This window comes from Myiozetetes cayanensis, unplaced genomic scaffold, assembly GCF_022539395.1.
Source record: "Myiozetetes cayanensis isolate MyiCay16 unplaced genomic scaffold, myiCay2020 scf1, whole genome shotgun sequence".
Taxonomy (NCBI): domain Eukaryota; kingdom Metazoa; phylum Chordata; class Aves; order Passeriformes; family Tyrannidae; genus Myiozetetes; species Myiozetetes cayanensis.
Window position 1 is genome coordinate 51,595,366 of NW_026086604.1, and position 16,296 is coordinate 51,611,661.

General features: G+C 41.6%; 1 protein-coding gene across 1 annotated transcript in view; it reads left to right on the forward strand.

The window, feature by feature from the left end:
- The first annotated feature begins 912 nt into the window (after positions 1 to 912).
- GNAL (G protein subunit alpha L) overlaps positions 913 to 16,296 on the forward strand; it is a 193,655-nt gene continuing 178,271 nt past the window's right edge. The window contains exon 1 of the mRNA XM_050326172.1: positions 913 to 1,562. Coding sequence (XP_050182129.1) covers positions 1,094 to 1,562 — 469 coding nt within the window. The 5' untranslated portion in view covers positions 913 to 1,093. The remainder of the gene's footprint in view (positions 1,563 to 16,296) is intronic.

Sequence of the window (16,296 nt, forward strand, 5' to 3'; positions counted from 1 at the left end):
CTTTGCTTTAAGATTCAGAGACACACCGTTTCATCCAGCAGCCACGTGCCCCTGAAAAAGGACTGCTGAGCTTATGAAGAACATGGAGATGGATGAAACAGAAGGAGGGCCTATTTGAGACACATTCCACGTAACCCGAATTTGTCCAGGATTTCTCTTGAGAAGGGCTGGCAATGCCCTGGAACTGACTTCAGGTACCAGCCTTCCTTCCACAGCCCACATCAGCACGCTGTTGGAGTACTACTGCTGCCAACACTGACTGAGACAGCGAGCAAACCCCAACATTGCCTATTATTTTCTCCTACTGTCGCACCCAAAGCCTTCCTCCCACAGCATCCTTAGTCAGCGCGTGGGCGCAGAGCCGCGTGTGTGTGCACAGGGGCTGGAAACCGCGCTGTAGCTGCGAGGATGCCGAGCCTGGCGGGGGCTGCCTCGGCCTCTCCGGGGCCGCTGTCACCGTGCGGGTCCCTCTCCGTGAGAGGCCTCCGCCTCGGCTTCTCCCCCGGGGATGCCGGGCGAGAGGATGTCTGTCTGTCAGGGTCTTAGCCCTGGGGAGGTGTGCGCGCCGCTCCCGGGGCTCACACGGGCGGCACGGCGGCCCTTCCAGGAGGGAGGAAACAAGGAGGGAAGGAGGAAACAAGGAGGGCGGGTGGTGTAGGCAGCGAGGGGGCGAGGGTCTCCCAGCCAGGGCGCGGAGCGGGAGGTCTGGGAGGCTCTGGCCCCCCGAGGTGAGGCGGCGGGGAGGGGCGGAGGGGCGGGCGGGGAGGGGGCTGCGAGAGTGTGTGTGTGTGTGTGTGTGCGCCTGTGTGTGGGCGCGGGCGCCCCCGCCCTTCCCCCGGCGTTGCTGCGCGGTGGGCTGGCGCTGGGGTATTTACGGTAACGTGGACCCGGCGGTGGCAGCTCGGCCGGTGTCAGGTGATCGGCGCCGAGGAGCCGCCGCCGCCGCCCGGGAGGAAGATGCAAGATGGCCCAGCGGGGCCGTGAGGGGCTCCGCGGCGCCCCTTGCCCGCCCGCCGCCGCCCGCCCGGCCGGCGGGAAGCGCTGAGGCCAGCCCCGCCGCGCTACAGCCCGTCCCCGGCGGCGGCACCGAGCCATGGGGCTCTGCTACAGCCTGCGCCCGCGGCTCTTCGGCGACGCCGGCGGCGGCGGCGGCGGCTCCATCTCCAGCGCCGGCGCCGCCTCGGAGCCCGAAGTGCCGGCGGAGCCTCACGCCGCCCCGCAGCCGCAGCCTCTCGGCGTCCCGCTCCGGCCCGGCGGTAAGCCCGGCGGGGAGGCGGACGGGCCGCCGCTGCTGCTGCAGAACGGCGGCGGCGGCAACGGGGCGGCCCCCGAGCGGCAGCCGGCGCTGGCCAAGGCCGGCGGCCCCGGCCTGGGCGGCGGGGGGAAGGCGGCGCGGCAGCAAGCGCTGCACCAGCCGCCGGCGCTGCAGAGGACCTGGGAGAAGCTGCGCCTGGAGGAGCGGGAGGCGGAGAAGGAGGCGAGGAAAGTCAGCAAGAGCATCGACCGGGCGCTCAAGGAGCAGAAGCGGGAGTACAAGCAGACGCACCGCCTGCTGCTGCTCGGTACGTGTGTGTGTGCGCGGGGGTGTGCCGGGGCGGGCAGGTGCCCCGCGGGGCTCCCCGGCAGCGCCCCCTCCGCGGCTTCCCCTGTTTGCTTTGGGCACCCTCCATCCCTCCTTTGTCTCCCCGCTGCCCTCTCCCCGGCCCGGCCCGGCCCTGCCCTCCCGCCCCCGGCCGTGGCCGTCCCCCGGCTCTCCCCCAGACAGGTTTACACCTTCTTTTCCTTTCCTCCTCCCCTTCGTCTCTCCTCCTCCCTTCTGGTTCTGGCAGTGGTTTTGCAATGAAGAGCACGGTCGGCGCTTGTCCTGCGAGGGCGAGCGGCTCCACCCAGACCGGCGGGCGGGAGCGATGCGGGAAGGGGAGCGGCGGGGTCTGCCCGGGGACAGGAGCCCTGCCCGGGCCGGGGGCTGCTCCCATCGCCCGCGGGGCGGGAAGTTCTCTCAGAAACATTGACCCAGAAAAAAAACCCGACACAGTAGAAAGGAGGAAAAATGGCCATGCACAGGATGCGTGTAGCCTGTGGATGGTTCTACTCTGCCGGGTGTAACCAGGGATGGTTTAGTGAGGAGCGGTACAGTGGGCTTGAGGCTTCTAAATGAGAGGAGTGCTGATGAGAATTAGGGTCTTTATATAAAGAATCAGCAAGCGGAGTAAGGGGAAATAAGCGGGTGTAGGTATGTACATTCCTCAGGCATCGCCTCGACAACAAGATGTGTTCTTCAGCTGTTGGCTCTCAGATTTTTTTTTTTTTTAAGGATGATCTGTCAGCTTTTGTCCCTTCTTCTCTGAGGTGCTACGTGCGGTCTGCTATTGCCACTGCTCTTTCTAAGCATTAGTTAATAGTCCTCTCCGGAGGATTTGTACCAGCTGATACATTTACAGTATGAAAACCACAGGGGTATCTAATACAAGCATCTCATTTCCTGCAGGAAACAGAACAGTCATACTGCAGGGCTTTTTTTTTTTTTTTTTTTTTTATGGTCTGAGCAGAAGGCTTATTTGGACTCTCAGCTGTGGTCATATATCTCTGTTTTCTGTCAGGATGAAAATACTGATTTGCTTTTGCATTAGCTTACTTTGCGTGTTTTTGTAAAGTTGCATGGTACAAAGTTTTGGTGCTTATCTATGTGCATTCCAGATTTGGGGCAGTCTTTATGTCTTTCTTTATGAAGCTCTGTTTTTGTGTTACTGGACTTCTTCATTCCTGTTGGTGGGTAAGAGGAGGAGAAAATACGAAATACAGCAGAGCATAAAAGGTATAAGCAATGTTCACCAGAACTGTAGTGCTTTACTTCCAAAAACCAAATCACAGGCTTTATTTTCTCCCGTAAAATACCAGCCTGTAGGATACTAGCACAGCCAGTAAAAGGGAAGAGGAAGAAGATGTAATTCTCCATGGAATTAATAATATTATTTGTAAAATGTCTCTTCTGATTCTTGAACTGTTACAGTAATTAACTCTTAAAAATATGCCTTTTAAAATGGAATATTAATAATTTTAATGGTTTTTTTCCTCCTGTAACATCTGAAAGTGTGTTGTGACTAGTATGGCTACAAGAAGGCAGAAATACTGATTGGTGGCCTTCCTCTAGAGAGCATTGTAGTTGCTCGAACAAAAGGATCCTAACAAATAGATACTATGTGTAGTCTATAACATGGGTGGTTGTCATAGTAAACCAGAGCAGTAAACACCTGTTCAGAAACAATGCCATTTGAAAAATAAACCATCTCTGACCCTTGGCACCCTGAAAGAAACTCAACACTCCTGAGACTGACTGTGTTGAATTTTGCATTAAATCTGTGTCATAATCAAAAAAGATTCTCTTGATCTCCATATTGCTGGGAGGAAATGTTAGATTATTGTTTCAGCCCTGGCAGATCAGGGCCTGATATAAATGTTTGATTTAGATGTAGGGAGAACTGCAGGTGCTTTGTGTTGCTGTTTGAAAGAAGTGGAAACGCTGCTCCAGATAAGAGGAAATTATTTAGAACGCGGAAGGGTTTATTTGTCAGAGAAGGAGTAAAGCGAAATTGCATTGCATAAGGTAATCTTTTTCAGTCTTTCAGAGAGGAAAAGACTTAGGATGTATACAAAGGCCTCTTAGAATAAAGAATATTATCAGCCTGATATTTTATAGCATTCCAGGTGGTAAAGAACTGGATCCCTGTCCCTAAGGTCTTCCTGGCAAAGTGAACCTGAAAAGCATACCTTTGCTAGAGAGAGGAGGAATATTATTGTAGATCAACATGGAGGAAATGCATAGCAGAGATGAAATGGTGAATGCAGTGACAGCAGAGCGCTGTCACAGAACAAACAAAGTTGAGCAACAGCGTTGGCGTGGGCTTTGTGTTTCTTTTTTTAAACACAAGTTTGTAAATAATAGCCTCATATGCGTTTGTCCTTGTGTACCTTCTATACTATCTGGGGCGAGTTTAGAGGATATTATTGAAATTTTAGAGGAAAAACACAGAATATATTTTAAGAAACTGCTACTAGATATCAAAAGGGTATGCAAATAAATGCACTAATGTAAGAACACTAAGAATCTCTAGAGACGAAGTAAGTAGTATATTAGAAGAGAAGCTTCTATGAATGTTTGAAAACGACCTTTCCTTAGAACCACACTGATTCTTTTATTCTGTCAAATGAAAACAATCAGCTTTGTGATGAGCTGTGCATGTAAGTTACCAAGATATTATGAAGTCTCAAAGGCTTTATTTAGTGTATATTGGTAAATATCTCTCAAAGAGCCTGTTCTTGCCTGTCACAGCTTCCCCCCCAGCTAATGTCTCATGCTGCTCATGATGTTTTGATGCTCTCCTCTAACCTACATTTGAAAACATTGAATGTGTTTTGTCATAACCAGCAGTTGTGAAAGGGAGGGTGTGTGCAGTAAGTCCTCAAGATCAGCTCTGTCTGTGCCTCCCACGTTAATAGATGTGTATGTATCAGGTGGCTGTAAAGGTGATGTAGAGGCTTTATTGCTGCACTGGAATAACAGCAAATGCTGTTCACGTCTATTTGGGTTTTTTCTGCAAGAAAAAGAACCCACATAAAATGGAAACCAGCTTTCCACCACAGTTGGCTGTTTCTTGCTTAATGTCCACTTAAAAAAAATCAGAAATTGTATGATTATTGATTTGATTGTTGTGCACTTGTATTTGTGGGGGTTTTATTTCTTGATCTTTTTGTAAGTGAAAATGTTCACCTGTGCAAAATTCCTAGGATGCTTTTACTAACCCTGAGATGTAGATTTTTTTAGGTGTACATATTTATTGCGTAGATGTACAGGGCTTTATCAGAGTCTTGTAGCTTTGGTTTCTGTCTTAGTTTCTGTTTGGTCTTTTTTTCTAGAGAATTGTAATCATTCTCTTCTACAGAACTGTTTTAGCTACTGATTTCCTAGAAACTGTAGAAACATTACAAATCACTTTATAGAAGCAATTTACATTCTCATTTCCATTCTCATATTTTAAACTATTTTGTGAGTAAGTGGGTTGAAGGGGAATTGGCTTTAAACAAAGTGTTCACCACTGTGGTAATAATTAAGGCTCATGTAATGTTGAAGTAAGCCATAGATAGAATTTTTTTTCCTAGGTAGTTGTTGTCTTCTAACCTCTGGCTCCCATTTCTTCCATTTACCCTGACTCCTGGTTGCTGTCCTAAGTTCGGATGACTTTCTCAAGCAGAACACATTCTTTTACACTTCCCTGCTAAACTGAAACTGAAAGTGTTCTGAGTAAGAGCTTTTCTATTCAACAGAAACTGAAAGTAATAATATAGAGATTGAAAGAGGGAAAATGGAGATAGTAATTTTCTTCACTTAAAGGGTACTGTAACTGCTTACATGATATTTAAGTATTGACATGATAGCGAAATTTAGATATGTTTGGTGATGTTTATGTGCAAAAGTATATATCATGAAACATAACTCCCCTGAATTGATGGAAATCAAATACAAGGATGCCTTGTCAAGCTTGGGAATCTGCTAAGCAGGAGATCCCAGAAACTCAGAGATGTATAGTAAAAGTAATGCTTTTTTAGTTTTCTTAACTATACACCTAAGGACTGTTGTCAGAAATAAACTTTGTTGCAAAGAGGGTTTCTGATCTTACAATGGCTTTTAGACTGAAATTGCAGTCTCCTTATATACTCTACATCAGCAAATCCTGAAGTTTATCATCCATCCCCAAGCCAATTTTAAGACTTTAAAATTAAACCTAATAGATTTTTCTTGAGAAATAACTTTAACTTGTATATAGTGTCAACTCATGCTTTTTGAGAAATGCCTGGATTTAATTTAGCTTAAAGCACTTATACTTTGCCTGTGTCTGCATAAGGCTATGTGCTTGAGGTGTTTCTCTGTTACCACCAGAGATGATGCCCTCCTTTGTCTGTAAATGAGACTGGCAGATTTAGGATCCCTACAGCCAGGTAGTCCCAACGTGGAGATAATGGATATATATAATTGGTAGGAACAGATATTTCCAGGACTTTGAAATAATGGGCTGCAAATACTGAGCGATGTAATAAACTAAATAGGTTCTAACATCTCCAATCCTTTGCATCATTTGCATTTCTTCCCAAATGCTCTTCTGCTTTGGTTGTAACTTATGGCATCGCAGAAAGTGGTATATGCACTCCTGCAGGTAAGGAAACCAGTAGGCAGGAGACACCAAGAAGAGTTCAATTAGTTCTTAACTTGGGGGTTTAAGTGTACTGAAAGCAATCCCTGTTTTACAATACTTAGCTTTTCTTTTTTCCTGTAAACTAACAACTAACTGCATTTAGCCCGTATTTGGATGTTTTAACTGATTTCCATTCTTTGGTTGATTTTGCTTGTCTTTAATCACTTAATATTTAAGAAAAAAAGGAACTATTTTGGTTTTTCCTAAATTAAACCTAGCAGTGCTGTGAGAGGCTTTCCCTGCTGTGCAAGGATGGGTTCTGCAGCTGCTGCTTAGGCAGTATGAACTTTAAGCTAGTAGGCAAGTTTTGTATATCAGTGTGTATTCCACAAATACTTACTGTAATATAGTGTCTTAATTAAGCAAACTATGCTGGCATGTTCTTTGTCATTTTAAGGTCCCATTACCATTTGAAACTTGTTGACTGCAGAAATTTTAAAGTGTATATAAAACTCCTGGATTTGAATAATTGTTCTCTTTCTCCATGCCTTCCCTCCCCTCCCCCCCGCCCCGCCAATTTAGAAGAAATACAATTTGAAACATTGTTCCCATGCTCATCCCTTTCCACTGCCCAACACACATATATAATTTTTTTTTCATTTTATTTTCTTTTGACCTACAAATTTAGGGTAATATTTACTGGTGGTTTTTTTTCTTAAAGTCGTGGCTTCCTTCAACTTACTTTTTCAATTTGGGTACCATTTGAGTTTAGAAAGTTGAATTGATTTTTTTAAAAATTAGTCTTATCTTTTTAATCCAGCAGACTGTCTGAGCTGTGGCAGAAACCTGGCCTGCCCTCTGCTTACCAAATTTAGCTTATTTGATAGTTAAACCTGCTCTAGAAATATTTTCCTTTTGCTGGATTGTGTGAAAATGATTCTTCTCCATAGATTTTTAATAGTAGTAGGGAAACAAAATGGTGTAAATAAGATAAGAGCTGTTGCTTACCCCCTCTATAGAAGGAGTAGCAACTTCTGAGATACCATTTTGCACTGGAGAATTCTTTACCATACGTTTCAGGGTTTTCTTAAATTTTGTGTGGTTTGGATCTCTTGTAGTGTCCAATTAGAGGCTCTTCTTAAAGCAGATGCTTGGTGGGTTGAACAGATAAGTAAAACAAAGCACAGAGCAGGAGTTACTCGGCCTGTTGGCTGGTGCCACAGTCCAAAAAAGTCCTAAAGTGGCCTTTTGTTGAAGGTATAGATTGACTTTTTTTTTTTTTTTTTTTTTAAGAGAGGGAAATGCATGTCTGTAGTAGTTACTTAGTATAGTCTTAATAGAATCAGCCTTTTGTAGGTAGTTAAAATAGGTTGGTTATGGTTAAGATTTGCAGCCCTGTGTGTGGTTATTCAGCCCTGTGAGATCCACGCTGGGCTGCAATCATCAACACAGCTTTCACTTCATGGACAGAAGCTTTGTCTTACTGTGCCATTATTACTTTCAACTGTCTGACACAAGTATTCTAGGTGTCTTTTTTTAATACTTTGGATGTATACTTTTGATTGATAATAAATCAGTAAGGTGTTGTGGTTTGTTTGTTTGCTTTTTAAATACCCAGGAAGGGAGGATCTGGAAGAAATACTACCTCGTACCTGGCCTGTGCACATCATATTTATGCCTTTTCCGAGAGTGGATGAGCATGTTCAGTACACTGACTAGCAGTGTTTCATATTGTCCCTGTAGCACTGTGTAGGTATGTGTGAAACTCCTGTGTCTTGTGATTTGTCTGCACGTGAATATGGAAGAAAAGTTTAAGAGCTTAAAACCCTGCTGAATAAGCTGTACGAAGAAGGACACACAAGTCCCACACTTGCTGCTTGGGACTAGAATAAGTGAAAACTACTTAAGAAAATATCTGTTATGTTCTTTTTCTGTGTTCATGTGTGGAAGATCAAAAAATACAAGAAAAAAGCTGCCAATTAATGTCTATAACATAAGGCATAACATCAATCATCTGTAGTGGAAGATCTTAGCTGATAAGATCTCTTTGAAGTCAAACTTGAATTGCTTCCTCATAGTCTGGTATTTTACATTTGTTTGTTTTTAAACTTAAGTTTGAGGAATTATAAATTCCACTTATATTCAAAGTAATGTTAGGTTTAAGAATAATAAATTATTCTTTCTGAAAATACCATTACTGTGGTAAGCCAGATCTAGGTAGAATTTTAAATTCTGTGCTGTTATCTTCATTTGAGAGAAGGATTTACATCATGTGGGAAAAACATGCATTTTGGAACTTAAAGCTGTTTAAAAGCAAAAGGCTTTCGTTTTCCCAAATATTTAAAAGAAAAAGGAAAAAAATGAAATGTCTTTCACTTTTTCTATGATAGGCAATACAATTTTGACAGTTTCTTTTAAGAAGACTTCATTCCTTTAAGGGGCAAAAAGGAAGCTCTTCTCAGCAGTCAATTCAACCAAATTGTCTAGTTGGTCTTCAAAAAAAACCATTGCTTCTCTGATTTGGGTTAGTATGTGCAATGGAGAAAGTAGCAGGCTTAAAAATGTCTGTAATAAAAATCTGACAATAAACTGAGTCCTCACTCTCTGCGGGTATCATTTCCTCACACCCATCCTCTCTTTTTTTAATTTGAAAATACATACTTTTCGATACATGTAATATATTCTGTATTTAATTTGCCATATGTGGATTAAAATGGATAGAAAGACTTGTGTTTTTCCGCTAGGAAGAATGAAGGCTGTGTTAAACTGCTGGAAGTGTGGATAAACATGGACCCTTAGTATTAGGTGCAAGTGTAATTTATACCTTATTCACAACAGTTTTCAATAAAAGATTGTTGCTGGAGACATTACCAACTCTGTTATGCTACAGTTCTCTTATTTTTGGAGAATTAGTCATTCTGCATCTTGAAGAAAATGTAGAATGCACTTCGTGGTGTAAGGCTGTACCTTCTTCGTAACCATCTTTATTTTTCTGAAAGCCTTACGTCACAGAATATGCTGAGCTGGAAGGGACCCACAAGGATCATCAAGTCCAACTCTCAACCCTGCACAGGACCATCCCCAGGAGTCACGCCATGTGCCTGAGCGTACCATCCAAATGCTTCTTGAATTGTCAGACTTGGTGCTGTGACCACTTCCCTGGGGAGCCTGTTCTAGCCACTGGATGAAGAACCTTTTTCTAATATCCAACCTAACATCCCCTATACAACTTCAGGCCATTCCCTTGAGTTCTGTCACTAGTGGTCACCACAAAGAAGAGATAAGTGCCTACCCCTCCTCTTCCCCTCATGGGAAAGTTGTAGGCTGCAAGGAGGTCTCTCCTCAGTCTCCTCCAGGCTGAACAGACCAAGTGACCTCAGCCACTCCTCCTACGGCTTCCTCTCAAGGCCCTTCACCATCTTCATTGCCCTCCTTTGGACACTTTGTAACAGCTTAATATCTTTCTTATATTGCAGAGGACTAAGCTACAACAAAAGCAAGTTGCTTTTTTTTCTTGGCTGAGAGCACTTATTCCTAGTTCACAGATTTGAATTAATTTCATGTTAATTGTAGAACCATTCTCTCTGCCAAATGATATTTTTTCAGACAGAGGTGCACATGTGTGTCTCTGTATGCCCAGAGATGACCATTGACATTCTTGTAAAATGCGGTTGATTGCTCAGAGGAGGCCAGGTGAGTTAAAAAAGCCTTCAAAAGTATGTGGTTGGATTATGTCCTGGCATATCTCATAGGCTTAAATCTTCATAAGAACAGGGCAAGTGTAATGGATTCTGTAACAAGATTGCGTTTTTTTCATCCTTTGACTCGCTGGACATTTGAATTACAAAATAGACTTGTGGTGTTATCTGCTGCCTGTTCTGAGCTTCCTGTACTTGTCTAATTTACTGTCTAGGAGAGATATGAACAAGATATTAAGCACTTCTGACATGTACCAGCCTTTGCAAAAAATATTTCTTTTTTTATATTCTTGTACAAACTATAAACCTAAAATGCAGAAGTATATAATAATTTGTATAAAGGTCATATGCAGAAATAACCAGTTCATCATCTGAAAAGATAGGAGCTTAGAAAGTTTGATGAAGGGTTTTTTGTGTTTGGTTTATTGTTTACCTTTTTTTAAGTTAAAATTTAATTTTAATTTAGTATTTTAAAGAAAAAATCCTCCTTTCCTTTCTAAGTAACAAGATGCTGTGGAAGGTATTTACATCTCATAATGTGTCCATTTTCCTCCAGTCATTTAGTTACCTAATGTTAAAAACTGAACAAATTAAAGAAGTCCTTGATGTGTATGAGATGTTTTCCTGCTTCCACTGTGCTTAAAAACCTCACAGTATACCACAAGTATGCTACTGTTATGTGTGATGCTGTGCAACCTAGTTCATGTACAAACAAGCAGGAAAACTGCATGAGGGATAGGCTATAACTTAAGATGATTTCCAGATCCTTTTATTCATTGGGTCTACTGATTTGTGAGCATGCCTTAATGCAGAAGAGTAACTGTTCAAACTGTTTTGCTTTTATCCCTTGAAAATATTTCCATGAAGGAAACCAGATGGGAACTACAGGACAATAATTCTGGTTTAGACTGAGAAGTTGATCTTCCTTTGGTTTTACATTTTGAATGAAAAGCAGAAATCTCATTCTTTAGACTATTTTCTTATGCTTGGGATGTGATGAAGGGAGCAAAAAAACCAACCCAACCAACAAACCACCCATCTTCCATGTAAATTCTCATGGCTTTGGTTTGTTTAACAGAACTGTACTTCAAGTTCATATTAATCTGGATTGTCTCTGTAGATGAAATAGCTCTGAGACGGGAACACAAGTTTCTGACCCTTAGAGAAAGACTGGATAACAAACTGTGTTTAAATAACTGCCATGCATTGTTTCTTTTAGTAAATACATTTTTCTTCTTAATTTGGGGGACATTTTGAACAGCTTTACACTTTCTGTGATTCTTTGGTGCTCTAAAGCATTTGTTTTCTCTTAATGAAAGACAGTACAGAAGCAGTAGAGTTGAGCATGATATTCCTGTCATCTTGCTTTCAGATCTGGTGCAGTAGCAGTCCCTTTCCCATGAGGTTTCAGGTGCAACCAGAGTGTATTATGCTGTTATTCCAAATTCTATTGCTGCTTCCTCAGGTTTTCTTATTCTACTCAGTATCTGGATTCATGAGCTTATTTGTTCAGTAGTGTCTTTCTTTTTCTTTTTCTTTTTAATAGGTGGGGAAAATACAGTAAGTATTAGGGGGACAACACATTCACTCCAGGAGCCTTCTACTTCTTAAACCGATATATTGAGGATGTTGTGTGATATAGTGAGGATGTTGACTCAGCAGAGGCGAGAGGGAAAAGAACAAAAAACTGCCTACAGTGGTGTTTGGCTTTTGATATGCAGAACTCTTCTCTGTCAGGGGATTCTGGCTCTGGGTGTATTTCAGCTATCTCTTTGAACTACCAGAGGTGGAAGGAAAACTGTTTCACGGAAAAGATGAAATGCAGAGAATAATTTTTTTGATACTTGAAGTTGCTCATAATTTAATGCAGAAAGAATCACCTGAAGAGCAATTGACTCCAAATCGACTCCCATTTGGCAGTAGTCCTTGTCTAATTAAAGCAGATTCACAGATATGTTATCTATCTGCCAGAGACTGAATAATGCTTTCTAATATGTCAGGAAAAGCTAAAGCAAAGCAGTAAAAGGTCAAACAGGCTTTCAGATGTGTTACAGAAGGGTTTGGAGGCTTGGCAGGGAAGACAGGACCGTCTTTCATGCTACTTCACAATATGCACAAGTATCACTGCTCGTGCTCCTGGTCCAGCATTTTCAGGAAAAGGAGGTGGGGGTTCTGATGCTCTGAAATAGAATGACCAGACGTTTCACACTTGTTCTCTCTCCCTGTACAATGCTTAAGAACAGGTATGTGTTAATACCTTGTTCTGCTCTAGGGGGAGACTATTCATCTTAACACCGCAGTTTCCCAGGGGTTTTGTGCCTTGCTTGTGTGAGCAGTGATGCAATCTGCCAAGGTTCTGCAGCACCTCCTGTTGTAGCACATGTAGACTGTGTGCAGGACAAAACAAACACATAAACTTTTCAAGCCTAAACAGCATAACATCAGTACATTCTGCTATGTTGACTGCCACTGAAATGTAACCTTTTCTTAGTGACATTATTTCTCTTAATGCAAAGATGGCTGAGTATGAGAACAAAAGTTTCTTTTTTTTTACCCTTCCACCCTTACTCTTAAAAGTACAACTTCTCTGCTGTTTTGAGATGGTTGGGTTTTTTCTCTGTTTTTTCTCCCCTATGTATCTGTATCCTGATACCCTGATAAAAGGGTAATTAGAAAGTTAAATTAACTGTCTGTTCACATGATGTGCAAAGAAATTCTGAATTAATCTCCTGTAATCTTGTGCCAGAAAAAGCAATTTGACAATACCACATAAATAAATAGACAACTTTTGAGTTCAGTCCTTTATCCCCTAATGCAGATCACTCTAAAGTTAGACTGATAAAGACTTTGGTATTGGTAGCTGCTTCATCAGCATGAGGTAAGTAATCAAACAGAGCAGACTTTAGGAATTTATGAATGATTAGGCTGAAGTGACTAGTGAGATTTTTTCCATTTTACTGTCTTTGTATCCAAGGAATTTAATTTCCTCGTAGTCTCTGTGCTCTAAATTAATAAGTTGCTTGAATTTTAACTTTAATATTACACTATTATCTCATACAGAGTGTTCAAGCAGTGGTATTTTTTGGGACCCTAGTTTAGAACAGAACACGCACTGCCCCACCCACCAACTTCATCTTTTGCTGTGTTGGAATTCATACTACACTGGCTTTCTCCAGCTTGTTTGTAGGTATAACTCACTTAGTTATTCCATTCCTTGAAAGAAAACAGTCTGGAAAATATTCTTTAAAAGATAAATGTGTTCACCACCTATTGCTTTTGTCTGCTTTTTGTTTTTCCAACGTGTCGGAAGTGGGCAGTGCCTGCTTTTAATGGTGTTTTTATTTGTATTTATTTTCTGGAGGAAAATGGCCTCATTCATCAGACAGTTCATGATATAATATATCCAAGTCTTTCTGAAACCGGTGAATAAAAATCTTTGTACTCTGCCTCTGCTGATTGCAGAGATATGGCCTTGCAGTGGCTCATTGAAGAATATTATTTGACTGTACCATGCTTATCAGAGTTGCTGTTCTGCAAAGTTGATGCTCCTCCACTCTTCAGTCTTTTGATAAGCTAGCATTATTCACAGTGGTGTCTTTAATCAGTGACTTAAAGTTTACTGGAACTAGTTGATGATTCACAACAGTTCTTGAAATCCATCTCTTATCTGATTCCTGATTCATTTGAACTCTGTTGTATTGATCATTTGTAGAATAACATCAGGCATACATGTGCTGCTTATTTATAATATCAAATGTCTTATATTGACGTAAGCCTTCAACTTAATCAACTTTGTTTGGTATCAATATCCCTCAAATATTTATTTTTAATTAGGCAAATAACTTATTACTGATTCATTGACTTTAGATAGCAGACACCAGTCCTGTGCTTGATGGAACATGGTTTTTCTCAAGCTGTGTGTAATTTAAAAAACAGGATCTCATACCTGAAAAAAACCTTTATTTTCCAAAGCCCTTAGGTTATTTCATGGCGTTAACAGTAAATGTGATTGACGTTCTTTATGCTGTTATCTGTGGTGATTTGCTGGACATGCCTGGATCCTTGCTGTAAGGAGTTCTCCTATAAATATTAAGAAAACAACTGTTTAGATTACACTGTGAAGAAAGAGGGCAAGAATCTATGTTTAAAGAATTAACTTGTGTTGACACACAGGGCAGTATTTTCTGTTACTGTTTTAATGTAAAGAATGTAACCTGACACTTCTGGGTGAATGTTTTTGTTAAAGAATAAGGATGGTTAACCATGTCTTGGTCTACTATGGTGTAGAAGAACACAGTACTATCATGATTTCTTGCAAAACCGCCCCCCCCAAGATTATTAACTTGAAATACTTTGGAAACAGCAGTATTTTACTTGGTCCTTTTCATCCCTGTAGCGTGTAGTCTGGTTTTAGGATGGTTGAAACTATCCTCTTCTCTCTCCTTTTCCTAAAAAAGAAACAAGCTGCATATTGAAATTGATAGTTTCAACAAGCTGGAAATGCTTTATCAAAATCAAATGTTAGGCCAGTTGAATATTTACTGCTACTACAGTCCAGCACAGGAGAAAAAAAGAGTATCTTATGATGTTGGGGTATTTTTGGTTTATTTTTTTACTAGCTGTGGTTCAAAAGTGTCTTCTATACTATGTTAGATCTTACAGGCAGTGGATTGGACCTTTTATGAACTCTGTCTTTCAAATCAGCTGACTCTTGCTACTTCTTGCCTTCTTTGTTTATGGCTGGAAAGTTACTTATCATTCAGGTTATGAAACAATCTTAACCATGAAAGAGTCCAACTCAAAATGCAAAACTCTTAAATCCAAGCACTTAATTTATTAACACTTATTTTGGGTCAGCTGTTTGGTTTCTTTTTATTTTTATATAGCAGTCAGGAAGGATAACATCTGTTACAAAAATGGCTTATTGTATCAGAATTGCTGTATATGTTACATGTTGGAAATCAACTCTTATTCTAATCTTTTCTAACATAAAGGAAGAATTCTTACCTTCATAGTCCTCTTCTTTATTAATAGGTATTTGACTGAAGAGTCTGTGAATGCATTGCGGTATTCTTGTTCTTTAACTCATCTTAAATGTGAACTAACAAATATCTCAATTTATAAAATACTTTACTGAGTCTGTCATCCCATCATAAACAGTATGGTTTTTTATTCTGGAGTATATACATTTTTTTTCGGAGTGTCAGATGCATTGAAAAATCTTTCTTGACCCCCATCCAAGGTTGACAGTGTATTTAACATTTCAAAGAATAGCCCTTCCTGTCTGGTTGTTCTGATAAATGCTCTAACTGGAACCAGGTCTTCTAGTATTTTAATTAACTCTCCACACAGGGATCCTTCCTGTGGAGAAAACATGCACTTTCTTTTAAAAGCATTTCCAAAATAGATTGCAAGCATAAACTGGTGCTAGTTTAAAAGTAAACTGCCGGGAGAAATGAAACCAACTCGAGAGATTACAAGTCAGAGTTACAATTTACTAAAAAGACTACAATAAATACAATAATACAGAGAAACCTAGTTTTTAGCCCCCAAAGACAGATGTATAGTGCAGCCCTCTGGGACAAAACTAGAACGGTGTTTGTTAGCCCCTGTACTGAGCACCACATGGCCCCCCGAGTGCAAAGAAAAAGGAAAGGAAACCTGTTGGTCCGGATGATGGTCACAGTCCTGTCGAGAGTGGCAGTCACAGTCCTGTTGGACTTCTGGTCCTCCTCTCCATCCAATGAGTTGTATCAGAAGTCCCAAAACCCCAGATTTATATATGCTCAAGTTCGGGTGGGAATGCCCAGTACCTCACCCAGGATGGGGAGTTTGACGATGGGTGATTCAACTCCGTGAGTCATGGGATATTTTTGGAATCTTTGATGGTCTAGGTCGTTGCAGCTGCCTATTATGTCAGTCCAGGGTGGCCCATTAGCAGAGATGCCCCCTCAGGCTGGGTATGAAGGCATTAATGCCTTTCTGGAGGGGAGTTATAACAGCTGAGTCCTTGGTGTGAAAACAAAAGAACACTCCCCTGCCTCCAGGGTTTTTTTAATACCCACCTTGTAGCCTGAAGTGTCAGGTGTGCCCTCGGCAGCTGCTGCAAACAATCCATTTATTAACAGTCCATCAGAAATGACATAGAGGGTGTAAAATACAGTTTTGACTATACCCACATAGTGATAAACTGGTTCCAGCTTCTGTAACTAGGACAACTGTGGAGGAGGAAAAATTACTTTTAAGTATAGGAGCAGTTGTGTTACTGATTTTGCCATAATATATAAAGATCTGAAGTTCTAAGTCGATGTAATGTGCAAGTATGTAAAACACATGCTTACACTGACAGCGTAGTAAGTCTTCCTGTGACTGCAGGAAACCCAAATGTGAACTTAATTCTGCAGTGTCAT